At 44.4% G+C, this 17,310-nt stretch overlaps 2 protein-coding genes across 4 annotated transcripts in view; both read right to left on the bottom strand.

The window, feature by feature from the left end:
* Window positions 1-2,042: 2,042 nt before the first annotated feature.
* tmem229b (transmembrane protein 229B) lies at window positions 2,043-10,328 on the bottom strand. The gene is made up of 2 exons (XM_068580577.1): window positions 10,174-10,328; window positions 2,043-2,720 (listed from the first exon to the last, which is right to left on the bottom strand). Exon 2 carries the CDS (start codon window positions 2,646-2,648, stop codon window positions 2,043-2,045), a length of 606 nt encoding a protein of 201 aa, XP_068436678.1. The 5' UTR covers window positions 2,649-2,720; window positions 10,174-10,328.
* Window positions 10,329-14,480: 4,152 nt separating this feature from the next.
* Window positions 14,481-17,310, bottom strand: part of mta1 (metastasis associated 1) — a 37,565-nt gene continuing 34,735 nt past the window's right edge. For 2 of the 3 annotated variants that reach the window (XM_068580149.1, XM_068580150.1), the window contains exons 18-19: window positions 15,764-15,913; window positions 14,481-14,990 (exon numbers count right to left, since the gene is read on the bottom strand). In XM_068580149.1, the coding sequence (XP_068436250.1) occupies window positions 15,804-15,913 (110 nt within the window). In that variant the 3' untranslated portion in view covers window positions 14,481-14,990; window positions 15,764-15,803. The remainder of the gene's footprint in view (window positions 14,991-15,763; window positions 15,914-17,310) is intronic. The other variant, XM_068580151.1, reaches the window with a different exon arrangement.

Below are 17,310 nucleotides of genomic sequence, written 5' to 3' on the forward strand. Positions count from 1 at the left end.
AGGTGGCAGCAGTTTCTCTGCCATGTGAAACAGCTTTCTGCCGTCCACCGTCTGGACCTGCAGGGAGAACACTGCATGCTTATTGCAGCAGGATGAAGGGCACACCTTTACGCAGTCCAGTAGTGGCTGTATATTTTCTGTGGAGGGGTCGTTGCATCATTTCACTTGAAATGGAGAAAAGCTGAACAGTCAGCACAAAATGTTGTGATTTCGTCCTGAGGAATCAGCCCATGTTTGCATTCCTCTCACCTCCCCGTGTGTCATGTGGATCCTCTGGTACCTCGGACTTCATCCCCGTGAAGAGAAAAGAGAAGAGGGACGTCTCCGACCGGCTTCAGGCTTCGATCCGGTAGCACCAGCGATTTATCTGAAAACATCCTTTCAGCCCGAGGATGTTGTTGTACTCAAGCAGCAGAGGAAGTCTCAGGATCAACATCAGGAACATGAGCATTATTTGCATTACACATGTTTTCACCTGCTTGGAGTTATAGGACCATTCAAAAAAATAATAATAATACACTTACAGTTAATCTAATACTACCTGAACTGTTGCAGTTACACTTCTGGAGTGCGTCAAATATCACAGAGGTCATTATGCACCAACACAAGAAATAGTTTGGGTTTTCCCTTAAATGAATTCAGCACAATCTGCTGCATGTTTCCTTTATGCACGTGTTAAACTAACTGTGGCGCTGATGAAGAGGAAGGTCATGAAAATGCCGCTGAAAACCTCAAATCTAGAAACCCGACACGACATCTAAACAAGTCGTACAAGTATTGCTACTTGGTCGATGTAAAAGCACGTTTTTTTTATCGTGTGGCAGTCGGCATGAGGGGAAAAATAAAACGTTGGATGACTCGAGTGATTTTCAGTGAGTGAGCGTCGAGAGCCAAGACGACGTTTGCAGCAAACAAAATGGCCGCCCAGACGTGAAAAGCTTTTTTTTTGGTGCTTCATGCTGCTGCTCGCGACTCTCCGCCGACAAAGAAGAGCCCCTGATATTATGGCAAATGTATATCTATTTAGCGCCTTTAAACATACCTCACATTAGACTACACACACACACACACACACACACACACACACACACACACACACACACGGTGGAGAAGCTGCAGTCTGGAGGCCCGCGTCTCGCTAAAGGACACTTCAACATGCGGTGAGGACGAGAAGACAACCGGGAAACAACCGTGATAACTGCCTGAGCTACAGTCAACACCCTCCACACACACACACACACACACACACACACACACAGAGACACACACACACACACACACACACACACACAGAGAGACACACAGACACACACACGCACACACACACGCACACACACACAGAGACACACACACACACACACACACAGCAGTTTGACGTACAGTGTGACCGCTGAATGAGCTTTGTCAAAAATGTATATTATATTGGAAGACGACTTTTTTTTCCCCATGCATTTTTTTTCCAGGCATTGTGGGTATTCACTGAAAAACATTCTTCAGGATGTACGCTGACACGCTAACACGCTGACACGCTAAGCCTCAGTGTCCCTAAAGAGCTCCATGTGGCTACATCACTACAGTACTTTGAATAACACTAAAAAGGACAAATGTGTTCTTCTAAAAGAACGCGTTGCAGCTACTTTTTCTGAGGCTCCTCTCAGACGTGCCCTTGAAAAACAGACATATTGTCCTTTCACAGGATGATTAACTGAACTTTTGCAACTTGTTTCTGTTACTTGGAGGTCTTTGCAATCGGAGCGGGAGAGACAAGGAGGTATTAAAAGTGTAATCCGAGTCGTCCAAGACCGAGATCTCCTTCGGGTCGACCCCACGTGGAAATGAGTGGGTCGTCATGAGATGCATATGATGCACAGTGTTAAGTCAAGTTTGGTTTTCACGGCTGTTCTGATAGCCCAGTGTGCATAGCGGACCGTTTGTCCGTTAACGGGGGCGGGGGAGGGGGGTGCTCATGAAAAGTGGCGGAGGAAGGGTGTAGCTGGTGTCCCAGGGTGCTCGGGCGAGCTTTCAGATGTCCTTCCTTTCATTTAATCCCCTTTAAGGTAGCCGTTGGCGTCAGTTCCCCTCTCTCTCGTCCTCCCTCCTCCTCCTCCTCCTCCCACAGCATCCACCCGGCGGCTCCACCGGCCGCCATCGCCGCCGTCCTCCTCGTCCTCCTCGTCCTCCTCGTCGCCGCCCCCGTGGATCCGGAGCCGCAGCGTCTTGCGGATGACCAAGCGCTCCACGATGAAGGAGGCGCAGAACCAGGGCACGGCGTACTCGGCCGTGATCAGCCCCATGAAGTTGTAGCGGAAGCCCGAGTAGTCCCAGGGGCAGGCGTCGAACTGGCGCAGCAGCAGGCCCGTGCCGAACTCCCACAGGTACGTCCACAGCGTGTAGATGAGGCAGCGCGGCAGCACGCGGCAGCGCCCGCGCAGCACCAGGTACATCCGCTCCACGGTGAGGATGCAGGTGCCGTAGATGAAGAGCGCCCACACGCTGGTCACGCCGGGGAACTTCCAGTTGCAGTTCACGGCGAACTCCCAGGCCGCCGTGAACATGACCTCGCAGAAGTAGCCGTGGATGGCGTAGAGGTACCAGCGGGACAGCGCCGTCAGGGGCACGGGGGCCCGCGGGGTTTCCGCGGTGGCCATTTTTGTTTTCTCTTGTACTTTCACAGACTAAAAAAAAGGGGGTTTTTGTGTCTCGGATGATGCGGCGCAGGGCTGAGGAGAAAGGAGAGAAGAGGCGTAAAGATAATGACACAAAGGCAATGATGCGTCAAACTGTCATTTTTGTATTTTTAGGTCCATTACGGCGTTTCCTCTGAGTAATATCGTCTCTGTACGATGAACTGTGGAACCAATGTTGCCTCCTTTTCCCTGTTTGAGTCGTTGAAGGAACCCCAAATTAATTCCAATACTTGTGTTTATTGTATGTATTTATTCAGCAAAGTCTTGGAAAAAAATGTATATCTGCAAAACAATCACTTTAATAAGACATTTTGATGTTAACTATGAACATCCAGCATGATATGAACCAGTTTTCCCCAAAAATGCCTCCTGGAGCGTCAATAAGACACCTTTATGGAAAGATTAGGACCTAAAGAATGGAAATATGCAACAAAAATCACAATAAAACAAAGTCTGGGCTGTTAGGAAGGAGTTTCAGTCAAAAAAACTGTGTCGTTCGATTCAAAAATGGAAAAATATTACGTATTTTATGCCAAAAGATTGACTGAATGGGGCATGCTGGGACTTAAAATGGGAGCGGGAGGATTTCCAAAAGGTTAAGTTGCAGCGTGTCATTTTTGGTGTAACTTCCTCAATCAGTTCAATTCTCTGCATTTCTTTCCCAGCAGCTCTTGAACATTGAAGGCAGTACCGCGTGTAAAAAAAAAAAAAAGAAGATGAAGAGCGACATGCTGCGCGCCTCTAACTCCTCCTCTTGAACGTCCACGCTGCACTTCAACTTGTGCCGCAGTCAAAGTTCAGCGAAGGACGAGGCAATAAAACACGTGATGTGGAAAATGAAATTAGAGCCGGCGAAGCGACGCGGCGGCACTTTCCTACGTCTTCTCTCACTCTGCTATTCACCGGCCGGCCGAGGGCGTCTCTCATGTAAAGTATAGCTCCATCATCTGACCGCCGAACATCATGTGCTCTTTTTCCTTTTTCCAATCCCCCCCGCACAGGCGTTCGGTGTCAGGTGCCTGGAGGCCTCACGCGGGGTCGGATTCTTTCTCTCCGCTGTTTACACCCGTCGCAGCTCTAATAAAAAACACCGACGGCAAAATGGCGTCATATGGAGGAGTTCAAAGACGGCACATACACACACACACACACGCGTGGGGTTCGAGTGCACATCTCCGATGACGCGACGCCTTCGTGTCGGGACAGGAAAGCGTTCTCACGACGCGTCAGAACCGCGACCGTACAGCTCGAGATCAGAGTACAAAAGCCCGTTTGAAGAACTATTTTTTTTTTTTAATTTGAGGCTCTTTTTTTGTCTTCGAAAAGGGTGGCTGGGTTCCAGAGGGGGTCCGTGGGGATTTAGCACATTTCTCCCAAAAAACAAGGAACAAGGGATTCATGTGAGGGTCAGCGCCGCCGCCGCCGCCGCCGCCTGACCTCCTTCAACTCCTCATTCCATCTTTTCAGCGCCTGGGAAACGCTGGCGCTCCTCTCATCCAACCAGCAGATATTTGAGCGTAAAGCTTCGTCTGGATGCAATAAAACAGGTTTACTGCATTGAAAAGTCTGAGATTAAACATGATAAACTGTCGGCTCTCTTTGTCCACCGTCTGCGGAGACGCAGGTGTGCTGAAAATGAAGATTTCAATATTCAGACGTGAAACTGAGAGGCGGGAAGACAAAAAAAAATAGGTTGACTTTAAAATCGTAGTACTTTTAGCGAGAAATAATTGAAGAGAAACTTCCTCTTTGGGTGTAAAAATGGACTCGCTGGTGAAATATTGCAGGTGTTGAACGTCCGTAGCTCAGTAGCTCGTGTCTTCTGCCGGACGGAGCGTCGTATCGACGTCTGGAGACGTTTCACCAGCCGGTCGGGTTACGTTGACAGATTTGTTACGTTAGAGGATTTGTCGACGGCGTGAAACCGGAGGAGAGCGAGTCGTAAGACGGACGGAGAGACGAGAGAATGAACGGACGCGTCGCTAACCAGCACACTTATACTTCAGTGAAGTGACACGAGAAACCAGATAGATAGATAGATAGATAGATAGATAGATAGATAGTTGATTGACTAGTTGCCTCAGCAGTGCACTGCTCGCCCACTACTGGGTTGCTATTTGATTCTGTTGCTGTTGTTGTTGCTGTTGTTGTTGTTGTTGTTGTTGTCGTCCCCTCTCCCACAGAGTGCAGGCGGGCTGCCGTCTGAACTGAGGACAGTCTCAGGGTTTGTCTGAGGACAGCGAGGGGGAGACACCGGCCGAGTGTGTGTTCTTGAAACACGATGAAGCGAGAGAGCGCGGCTCAAGAGAAGACACACACACACACACACACACACACACACACACACCGGTGTATATATACACACGACCGCCAGCCGAGGGTTGAATTAAAAACAACAACAACAACCAGGAGGGGCCTTTCACTGCCCGCTGGCAGCTGTGAACTCTGACTTCTCGATTAAAGAGGAAACCTGACCCATCGCCGACCTCGAGCGGCGCCGTAATCCCTGCTCGCGTGGCGCGGCGCCGAGGCAGACTTTAAAAAAAAATTTTAAGCAAGGTCACTTGCGGTTTGATGGCGGAGACCACGGGGACGCGATGCACGCGTCGTAGTGAAAATACTGCAGAGTTTGAGGGGTTTCTTACAGGAAACCGACCAGCTGAGCAGAAACAAGTGCGTGATTTATACTTTGGTGCATCATTGTTTTAGTTATCGAGCAGAAATGATTCATTTTTTAAGGTTCCAGCTTCCCAAAATAGGAGGATCCACTGGTTTTCTCTGTTCCACATCATCCTAATTAGATGAATTTGCTGGAAACAAACAAACAAACTGTTCATTTATAATCATAAATCATAAAAACCAGAATGCACTCACGCAGCACGACTGAGCTGAAGGCCGATGACGGGTGTTTACGGCTTCTCAGTCGCCGCTAATTGCTTTAGCCGAGCGCTATCGATCGAGCGATTGGCCGCGTGTCGGAGGGGAGTGCTGGGAAGACGTTTTTTTTTCGGGAAGGCGGCACGAAATAAAACGGATCTGGACGAATTTGCAAAAGACGAGATCGATTCCTCCGCTGGAACGGCGAGCCGGCCGTGACGCCGCACACGGCGCCACGCGGCCGCGTCTGCAGGCGGATGAAGACGCAATAAATACTCTTTATGGCCCAGATGTCCTCGAAAAGGAAGATGAAAAGACAGCAATGCGGGAGAAGATTAAGTCCCGCCCACTTCAACAGGCCAAGAATTTATTTATCCAAAGTGATTTGACATCAAAATCCTTTTTTTTCTCAACATTTTCAAGGAATGTGAATGAGGTCGAATGTAATTTAAATCCTATCCGCCCTATTTTAAGTGTTGATGGTCTAAGTGCTGATGGTCTAAGTGTTGTTGATGGTCTAAGTGTTGATGGTTTAAGTGTTGATGGTCTAAGTGTTGTTGATGGTCTAAGTGTTGTTGGTGGTCTAAGTGTTGCTGATGGTCTAAGTGTTGTTGATGGTCTAAGTGTTGTTGATGGTCTAAGTGTTGATGGTCTAAGTGTTGTTGATGGTCTAAGTGTTGATGGTCTAAGTGTTGTTGGTGGTCTAAGTGTTGTTGGTGGTCTAAGTGTTGCTGATGGTCTAAGTGTTGTTGATGGTCTAAGTGTTGTTGATGGTCTAAGTGTTGATGGTCTAAGTGTTGATGGTCTAAGTGTTGATGGTCTAAGTGTTGTTGATGGTCTAAGTGTTGATGGTTTAAGTGTTGATGGTCTAAGTGTTGTTGATGGTCTAAGTGTTGTTGATGGTCTAAGTGTTGATGGTTTAAGTGTTGATGGTCTAAATGTTGATGGTCTAAGTGTTGTTGGTGGTCTAAGTGTTGTTGGTGGTCTAAGTGTTGTTGGTGGTCTAAGTGTTGATGGTTTATGTGTTGTTGATGGTCTAAGTGTTGTTGATGGTCTAAGTGTTGATGGTCTAAGTGTTGATGGTTTAAGTGTTGATGGTTTAAGTGTTGATGGTCTAAGTGTTGATGGTCTAAGTGTTGATGGTCTAAGTGTTGATGGTCTAAGTGTTGATGGTCTAAGTCTTAATGGCCTAAGTCTTAATGGTCTAACCTGATGGTTATCACCATAAATAAATAGGGGAAACAAGGAGCTGTCACAAGTAAAAGGTCTTATTTTGGTCTGATGACATCATGTTTATTTACAACAACCTCGTGCTCAGATTGTCAAAACATTTGGATGAAGGAGTTCTTAATTCATCCCCCAGAGACTCAAGTATTTGATATCACAAACAAAAGTACTTCTGAAAGAGCCGAGAGACTAAAAGCCTCAACGCAGCTCAGCCAGCAGAGCCTGTGTGTGTGTGTGTGTGTGTGTGTGTGTGTGTGTGTGTGTGTGTGTGTGTGTGTGTGTGTGTGTGTGTGTTTTATTGATCTGTTGTTGCCTGAGATTTATAACTGTGCTGTCCTTAACGTTTCATAGCGGATGTAGAAGTTGATGTGTCGACGTATAACCTTTAAAATAAAAGAGCCGTCATGGAGCTAATTCAATATGGCGGTTAGCATCGGGAAGCTAACGGGTCGGGTATCCGCAAGATCTGGGTTTTTCAATCAGTAACAGAGGCAACACTTGGCAAAAAGAAGTGTAAAAGCTCCAATAACAACTTACAATATTAATGATGTCAGTAACGCCCAGAAGAAACTAGCAGCTGGTCATTCATCTATAGAAAGTTTATAAACACATAAACACAGAACTGTCCGACAGCTTGATGAGGTTCATTCCTTCAACTCAACCTGAACTCCGTCGCCTGAGAGCTCCACATGTGGGACACTGTGTCGCAATCAACTCTGACTTTTAATCTTTTCTGGTGAGTTATCTAAGCTGCCGGGCGGGTGAGGAAGAGGATGAGGATGAAGAAAAGGAGGTGGGGGGAGGGGGGTCGCTCTTCTTCTGTGCAACCGTCTATCTGTCGGTTGATCCAGTCCGTCTCTTTTATCGCCCGATAAATATTCACACAATTATTAGACAAACTGACCTTTAAAGTTCAAATCGGTTCTGAAAGAATCCTCCTCTTCAGCACACACACACACACACACACACACACACACACACACACACACACACACACTCACACACACACACACACACACACACACACACACACATTACAGCTCTTGAGCTCTTTGCAGTTTAATGAAAGACCCTAAAACACAGCGGCTTAAGCCGTCTGTCCTGAGCAGCATGTGGGTCATGCCCGTAGATTACAGACCCTGCAGCAGCAGCAGCAGCAGCAGCAGCAGCAGCAGCAGCAGCGGCAGCAGCAGCAGCAGCAGCAGCAGCAGCAGCAGAGGGTTTTTGGGTCGTCGTGCCGCAGCGGAGGAGAGTCGCTGGGCCTCCGATGGAAGGATATGCATGTGCATGTTAATCTGTTTTTAGACAAAGAAGCTTATAATCAATAGATGACCATTAATAATTGATGCTGGCTGCTCTGCAAAGGGTTTGTTTTTTTTTAGGAACAAATATGTCAAAAACAAGGTTTGTCGGCCGCTTTTAACAAAGTGAAATATTTAACGTGGACACAAAGCTTAAAAGGGGCAGAGACCTCTTCTCAATGTAGTTTTTTCTTTTTCAAATTTTATATATATATATATATATATATATATATATATATATATATATATATATATATATATATATATATATATATATATATATTCATAGAAGAAATATGTTTCTTTAGAAAATGTGTCAAAAACCCTAGAAATATGGTTAGAGGTTCATCACATCTGTCAATTCTATACTGCAATTTCATCCCAATTATGAACTAATTCACATATTTAAATGTCATAAAAGTGACCAAACTACTTCGTCGGCGGCTGCATGTCTTTGAACTCGTCTCCATGTGTTCTCACGGCGACATTTTGCCTCGCCGATGACCTTCTATGTGCCTTCAACCTGCTGTACACGTGTGCGCTCCATCACACCCTACAAGGTCTCGTACAAGAAGAAGAAGAAGCTGGAAAAAACCTCTGAGACCGAGTGTCCACACAGCTGAGGTGGGTTGTCTCGGGGTCATTTCGGGGTTATTCCCTCGCTGTGAAGGCCGGTGCTCGAGGTATAAATATCTATAATATCAATACAGTCGGGGTGAAACTGAGAGGGAATAAAGGCAACACAGCAGCAGCAGCAGGAGGGATTATCTGGCCCCAAATGAAAGTGAACTGCATCCTTATATGGAGTAAATCAATGAGGGATTTTGGAAATCCATCACACAGCTTATGCATCTGTAAATATGACAAAGAACTGGAACAACGATGGGAATCCTCTGCAGGTGAAAACTCCACGGAGGGAAGTTAGTTCAAGAGACGACCGAAGCCGACGCCGTCCTCGTAAACTGAGCGGGCCGACGCGCAGGCTCCAATGCAGCATCACGCCTCCTCCATCGCGCCTCCTCCATCGCGCCTCCTCCATCGCGCCTCCTCCACTGAGCAGTGCGGCACAACTCAAGGGCCGGTTCTAAGACCACACGGACCACCACACACACCTCGGACTCACTCGGCTCTCCTGCAGGACGCGCTGCAGCAGCAGCAGCAGCAGCTGCAGGAAGGAGTCCTGGAACCAGCAGATTAAGTGAACATGTCTGCACTTCCGCTGCTCTAAGTTAATGTTTCTGTTTAATACAGAAAGTAAAGAGCCGTCCACAGCCGGATCGTTGCCTTTGTGCTAATGTTGAACACATTCATGCTAAAAAACTATGTCAAAGTGTTGTTCATCTTGTTGAACAAAACGTGTAAGTGTCATAATGTTCTTTATTTTACGCAACAATCCAAAACCTAAAGCATAAATGGAAAACATGCCGCTGTGGTCGAAAACACCCATAAGCCTAATTCTGCTTCACAGTAATTCACTGCGTTTGCAATCGGGAAGGGAAACTCAGTAAATAATAATGACAATAACGCAAAAACAATTAAGGTGAGTGTATATTATGCAACGGAGGCATTAAATGTGCCCCCCTCCATTCAATGCATATAGAGTCGGCCTTGGAAGACTCCTCACCTCTGGAATTTGACGCAGGGGACCTGGAAACACGTTTATCCCTTACTAAGCATCTTTGAAAATATCCAAAGGCACCATGACACACACACACACACACACACACACACACACACACACACACACACACACAGGTCACCTCCAGTTGCTCCTGTGTCTGAGGTCCTGAAGAGCAGTAAAATAATATGGTTTTCTAACACTATGAGCAGATATTTACTTTGCATTCATTACAGGGAATTAAAGTGTTAATAAAACCTCGTGAAGCTTGTGAGCACACACTGACTCAGGATGTTTTAAAGCTGGTTAAATGTAGAAAAACATCACATTGTATCACTCAAAAGCTTCATAAATACGTCCTCCTGAACAGCCACGCTGCCATGTTGACTCCAGCAGACGGACACGCATCATCCTCCGCAGGTTTTTCAGTATTTTATTCATATTTTATTTGTCATTTCTTTACCTTCAGGTGGAGCTCTGCGGTGTCTCCCTCAGCGTGCAGGCCGGCGGATCGAGCACATCACCCGGGGAGATGCGTCCTGCGCGTCGCGGTGTCGGTCTGCAGCTCGTCGAGTTGTGCACCGGCGGCGCCTCCTCTTCCTCCTCCTCTTTCTCCTCTTCCTCCTCCTCCTCCTCCCTGCACGCTGCTCCTGCTGTCCGGTGGAAATTGACACATTTTACTTGACTGCAGCAGCAGCAGCAGCTCGTGCACATGCTCAGACACGATCACGCGCTTCTCGCATCTGCGGTTAACCGTTTCACCGCCGCAGCTCTGTGTGTGTGTGTGTGTGTGTGTGTGTGTGTGTGTGTGTGTGTGTGTGTGTGTGTGTGTGTGTGTGTGTGATGAATATTTTAAGCACAGCGGTCATTTTAAATGTTGAACACATCTGTACTTTAATCCCATAAGTCAGCTGTGAGCAAACATGAGGACATTTATGACGGTGTAGTTTTGACGAAAAAAACATGGAAACAGTCCATAAATAACTAAATATTACCCAGCAGCCCCTCTGAAGCTCAACAACCAACACATCATGTCTGTTGAATATGTACAACAAAAAACCACAGTGTTAAGGAACAATATGTTGTTTAAAGGCCAGCTATGTGCTGGACTCCTGATAGCTAAGCTAATTGCTGCTATCTACGAGAAATCAGGTAAATAACCAAACCAAAGGTCAAAGGTCAACGCAAGAGAAGCCAAATCCAGTGAGACAGTTACGGTTACATTTATGTACTTCCCCCTCCTTGCTGTCTTTTGTAATTAAAACACATTAAAGATAATAAAACATATTAGCCGTTTTCCCATTAAATGACGTAGTAGCAAAAAGTTTAATGTAGCATCTTCTTCCATGTAGAATTTACAATTTAACAATTAGGTTACTTTAAAAAAAAAAAAAGTATCCCCCTCGTATTATTATGGAAGCCCATTTCCAAGACAAAAAAAAATTAGGACCAAAAATTTTTTTTTTTTAAATTAGGACAAAAAAAATAAATAAAATAAAATTAGGACCAAAAAAATAAAAAAAAGGAATTTTTTTTTAATGTCATCTTTTTTTGGTCCTAATTTTTTTTTGTGGCGGAAATGGGCTTCCATATATTCCTCTGTTATAAACCATTCACCAGTTATAACTTTACTGCTCTTTACAGCCGTGATGCTCGGTGCTCACACACATTCAGATGCTAACGGTAGCATCAGCACGCGCTTGATGGACAGTTTCTCTCCCATTGCAAATGTTATAAAAAGCTCTGAAAGAATGCCCTAAACTGTTTCTGTCCCTTTTAAAACCTCAAAGCAGGTGAGGAGGTATTTCCCGCCCTCGTTAACATCATTTGCAGCAGGTGTGTGCACCAGCGAAGCCGTAATACAGTCTCAAGGACGCCAATACTGGCTTGTTAAAGTATGTTAAATTGACAGAAAACACACAATGGACTCATTTTTGAGTATCGTACTCACGCTTTCCAAGACTTCCCTGAACGTTCAGCCCTTCAGTGACCCTGCTGCGTCCTGCTGGGCCTCCAGAGGGGATGAATACTTTAAGAGTCTAAAGAAGAAGTGTGAATCCTCACACGTATCCAGTGACACGAGACAAGGTGACACCTTGCGCCCAAAATACCGTCGCTTTGTTTTGTTACTTCAGAAAGAGCCAGGTGTAAAAAGTAAAAGCCCCATACATCAAGAACAGAGTCATTAAAGTCAGCAGCGACATCATTTTTAAAAAAAATACTCTCCTTTAATGCATTAAGGCCGCAGGTGCTGGAGACACATGCTGAGGAAAGGACTCAGGCTCACAGCTTCCTGTTCCTTCTTCTCTACGCAGCGTTATAAAGGATGTGCATTGGTGTGCAGAAGAGTGTAGAAACTCTCCTCCTGCAGGTTAGAGATCTAAACACTGGTTTGCATTTATGTTTCAATGACTCCTTCACTTGGTTGTTAACACACAATGTCTTTAATCATCCCAGACTGCACATTCAAATCCCAATTTAAAACCACCTAATGCATCACGGTGTGCATGTATTTGTTTTATTGCATTGCTTTTAGGATATTTTATGTTTTGTAAAGTGACTTACAGTACGAAGAAAAGCACTATATGAATCAAATGCATTAAAAATGATCATTTATAAGTAAAAATCTTGCATTTAAAATATCACTGGAGTAAAAGTACACAAGTATCAGCGTCTAACTGTACTTGAAGTACCAAAAGCAAAAGTATTCCTAATGCAAAATGAACCCATTTTATAATATTGTGTGTATTATATCATTGTACTATAATTATTAATGCAATCAGTCATTTATCACTTTAATGTTGCAGCTGGAAGACGTAGATTCAATTTGAATTACTTCATATAATACAAAGTCATCAACAGAATCTCATCTTAACCAATATTATTACATAATGTATTAAATGACTTAATCTGATAGTTATGATACAGTATTCTCACTCTGAGACACTTAAAGCAGCAGGAAATGGAAATACTTAAGTACAAGTAGCTTAAAAATAGTAATTTTAAGGAATACTTTCCACCACTTTGCCGCTCCAGGATGGACGTACAGTAACGAAGGCATCCGGTGATGTAATCCACGGGATGAGGGGATTAAACCTGCTGATGGACGATGATGCGATACAGGATGGGACCACAACGCATCGACCCCGCTGACCGGCCGCCGCGTCGTCTTAAGTGATCTCCAGAGCGAAACGTTTCTTTCAGCGAGTACCCTGTGATGACATCATCTGTGTACTTTCGTCCCACATGAAGACACTGAAGTAAAGAACCACAGAGCTCAGTCATCAGGTTGCAGCTATCAGCAAGCGGGCTGGAACCGAGAACAACAGCAGAGAGCATTGATCGATGATTAAGGACGAGTGGAAACTATGAACATGGAGTTCCTGCAGCGAACAAACTATCTGAACTAAACTCTTATTGTAGACGAAGCCTGGACCAGTAAATATTCAGATAAAAGCAGATTGTTGCATCCAATTTGAGAGAAAAACAGAGAAACCAGCACAGATGACATCTTTAACAGCTGCTACTTTAAAGTGGTTTACACATCAATGCAACAATCATATAATATATATTTGGACTTTAGGCAAGTTAAGGTACATATATATGAGCTTACGTGGTCGTGGAGAGGTGCTTTGCCCTTTTTAACTGATAAATATTCTCAGTATTTAGTCACAGATAATAGAAAACTAGCAGCAATAAAAGTGTAAAAAAATACATAAAAGCCCTTCTTTGAGGAGGTATAGTATAGAGGTATATACCTAAAGTAATATATAAATACAAATAAACTTGCCTAAAGTGCAAATAATATATATTAGTGTTATTATTGATGCATTAATGTGTAAACCGCTTTAAAGTTGCAGCTGTTAAAGATGGGGCTAATTTTAACTAATTTAAATACCTCGATCTTCTCTCAGTATTATCTAAATCTATAATACATTCAAAAACATCAAAAAAGGGGGTAAATATCTCCAATATTAATTCTTAAAACGTTTCTTCCTGAGAAAATACTTTATAGCTATGACATGTATCGTCTCCGTCCTGTTTTACGGTTGATTCTCATCATATTTAATGTTTTGTTTCATCTCGTCAATAAAGTTTTACGACCATTTCCGCGCTGTGGGACGAACAATAAGCTCGAGATCTAAAAAGGTGGAGATGGATGTGACAAAAATACCCGTCAGCAGGTGTTTTGTATATTTGTGTATTTCCTTGTCATCGACCTCTTGACTGATGTTTTCTATCAAGACAAACTTCTACTGAACAAAAAGAAAAACACATCGACAAAATGACATGAAAGCAGAACACATTCTGGATTTTTGGTTGTTTTTCTTTCTTTTCTTTTAAGGTTGATTACAAAATCATGGCTGTGTTTGTCCATTGAATGTCTTCAAATACTGATTTTTTTTTTCTTTAAAAGGTTCAAAAACATATGAAGCAAATTTGGAATGGAAGTTTTGCATATACCCTGTTTGCATACCTGTGTGAGTAAGAAAACACCTCTCACCTGTGCACAGACACCAACAGAAGAGGGGGGAAAAGATCCATTATCTTTTTTTTTTTTTTTTAATTACATTATCTAAGCATTGATGCATTTACTTGTGAAAAAGGTAGAAAAAACAGCAAGTCTTTCTCAATAAGTTAAACCTCTCTCTTGGGTGGGGGGGGGGGGGGGGGGCGGCTCACGAAACAGAAGATTTCCCGTAAAGCATTCAAATTTAAATCAGACAAAAAAAAAAAAAAAGACAAGGAGTTAACTCCTGGCAACCGAAATAAAAGTGTCTCCTCGTTGAATTTAATTTGTTAAAAAACAAACAAAAAAAAGACAATAAAAGATGCAAGTGGCTTATGTTACAGTCCTTCCACCCTTTCCCACAGGGCTCTCTCTCTCTTTCTCTCTCTCTCTCTCTCTCTCTCTCTGCAAGCAGTTTTCATGAAACTTCACAAGTTCCATCGTTTGATCGACAAACAATAAGCGGAGTTATAGTTGGTAAAAAAAATCATAATAACAAGAACGATAATTACAGTGACGGTAATAACGAGAAATGTAAGTAATAAACACAGTTCCTGTACAGTCAGGCTCGTCTCCTCGGGGCGACGCGCGGCCAGAAGCCGGCCGGCGGGTCGTCGGGTAGGTTTTGGTCTCCGGCGGCGTGGCGGACCCGAACGGACTCAAGAAGAAGAAAAAACAAAAAAGGTGACCGATGGCGTCGTCTCCTCGGCGGCTGCCCTCAGGGCCGTGGTTGGTTGGAAAGTGCCTTTTCCATTTCATGTCACCCTCTGCTGCAGGAGGAAGAGGAGGAGGAAGAAACAGGATTAGGAGCAGGACATGTAAATATTACTGTTTCTACAACTAGTTACAGCTCAGAGCTGCTGTGCAACTGGGGAAAAAAATACAAATAAATGTGTTTTTACAGATAGTTGGTAAATAGATGTATACTTTATTCATCCACAAGGGGAATTAGTTTGTCACAGTACATAGAAGACATAAATAAAATGTTAGGAACGTACAAAAAACAGCAGAGCGTGTTCGTTTCGGAAATAAAGCAATAACGAAAGTACTAACTTTGTATGTTTACTCACTGAATGAGCAGTGAGTAAACATACAAAGTTGATGTTGAATCAGTTTGGTTTCAGTAGTTTTTGTGAAATCTGTCAATCAAACTCTGGTGCGGATGAAACATCAAGATTCTGTCTTTTTATTTTTATTCAAACACTTTTTTCAGCCCAATAGGATGAAATCTGATTCATGAAATGTGAATATTGAGTTCCCCTTGTTGGTCCACATAGCGATGATGATGATGATGATGATGATGTCATCTCTAAAACTGACCAATGAATGAGCTCCCTGTCAGCCTGTGTGACTTCCTGCTTTCAGCTCAGTCAGCGTGAACATGAACGAACGCCACCAGAAATTAAAAAAAGGGCAATAATGTTGTTTTTTTTGGTTCAGACTGAACTAACTCAGCGAGGAAATCAGATCTAAATCCCCCCCGACAGATGTTTGGCACCTCGTTGTCAATTTAAATCCAACAGTAACGACTCAGCGCGCTCACCTCGCTGGGGTTCGTAGTAGAGGTCGTTCCCGCAGAGCGCTCAGTCCAGTTCGTGCACCTCGTCCTGCATGGAGACCGAGGGGCGGCCGGCTTCGCTCAGACGCTTGGCCATGATGTCCCACTGAGGAGCCAGGATTTTGGATTTAGAGCCTGCAGAGGACATGAGAGAGGGGGAGGAAATGACACACAAAGCCACTTCAGTTCACTAAAGGATAAGGTCTGCTGCCCCCTGGTGGCTGCAGAGTACTCGTTCATTCATTTGTTCATCACCAATAAAGAAATATATCCTTTAAATCTTCCCAAAGCACAAATTTCATGCAGTTTCCACATCACAGCTTATTAATATTTACATCACTTTCACTAAAGGGACAGCAGGTGAGAGCAGCTCGTTTACATGTCATGCTTGTGGACGGATAATAAACAAGAAAACCTCTGAACTCGGGACCGAGCGAGGTTATCCGGTTCCTCCTGCCTCCAGTCTTCATGCTAAGCTAAGCTAAGCTAAGCGCCTCCTGGTTCCTCCCTCCTACCCAGACTCTCCGCCCTCTCGCAGCGAGAAAGTCTCTCAAACCTCGAGGAAAGGAGTCTGTGTCTGTACGTCCTGTGCTAATCATCTTCATCCTCCTCTTCATCCTCCTCCTCCTCCTCCTCCTCCTCCTCTTCCTTCAGACTTGATGCGTTTTGCTCGGTGCGTTTTGGACTCTGACACGTTGCCCGACATCAATAAACTTTGAATAAACAAGCGCTCTATGCAGCAGCGGTGGGCGGGGCTTCAGGGCTCCGCAGTGGACACACACACACACACACACACACACACACATAAACATTCACTTACACACACACACGACCTAAATAGGCGCTGCACTAGTTTCACACAGCTCAGTGTTGAACCCGTCCTGTATTTGACCAGAAGAGTTTTAAAAAAAAAAAAAACAGAACAATTTGATTAAACTACTGCAACAAATGAAGACCACGGCGAGGCTGCTCCTCTCCACAAATGTCTCATGAAGAATGAAGAACTTAATAAATTGGAGAGTGCAATAAATAAAATAATAAATAAATAAAAGCTAATCCTTTAAACCTGCTCCTGGCTGCTTTCCAGCCGTGATCTTCCCCCCGGGTGTGTTCTCCCATCCCGGCCCCGAGGTGAGCTCACAGACCAGTGGAGATGCTCTCCCTCAGGATACACTTACCCAGAGCCCTCTTCCTCTTCCTCCTCTTCCTCCTCTCTGTTACCATGACAACGTAAGACTGTAGCCTCCAGCTAAAGCAGCGAGGCCGATCCTCCCGCAATCTCTCCCTCTCTTGATCTCTCAGTCTGTCTCTCTCTCTCTTTTTCTTTCCACGGGGGAGAGAGAGAGAGAGAGAGGAAAAAGTGGGACGTGAACCCCCCCCAAAAAATAGAAGAACCCCTCAAACCTTCACCCCCTCGGTGGAGACGAGCTCGGTTTAAATATTTAAAACAATCCACGTTTCAAAAAGGCGTTAAAAGCTTTAACGTTCATGTGTAATGTAATGCATTCTAGTTTGTCCCTAAAACCGTTAAA

This window comes from Clinocottus analis, unplaced genomic scaffold (genome assembly GCF_023055335.1).
Source record: "Clinocottus analis isolate CAN_PGR_092001 unplaced genomic scaffold, fCliAna1.0.p SCAF_17, whole genome shotgun sequence".
NCBI lineage: Eukaryota > Metazoa > Chordata > Actinopteri > Perciformes > Cottidae > Clinocottus > Clinocottus analis.

What these genes read in the sequence shown, in the direction of transcription:
- tmem229b (XM_068580577.1), bottom strand. Translation starts at nt 2,648, where the DNA reads ATGGCCACCGCGGAAACCCCGCGGGCCCCCGTGCCCCTGACGGCGCTG.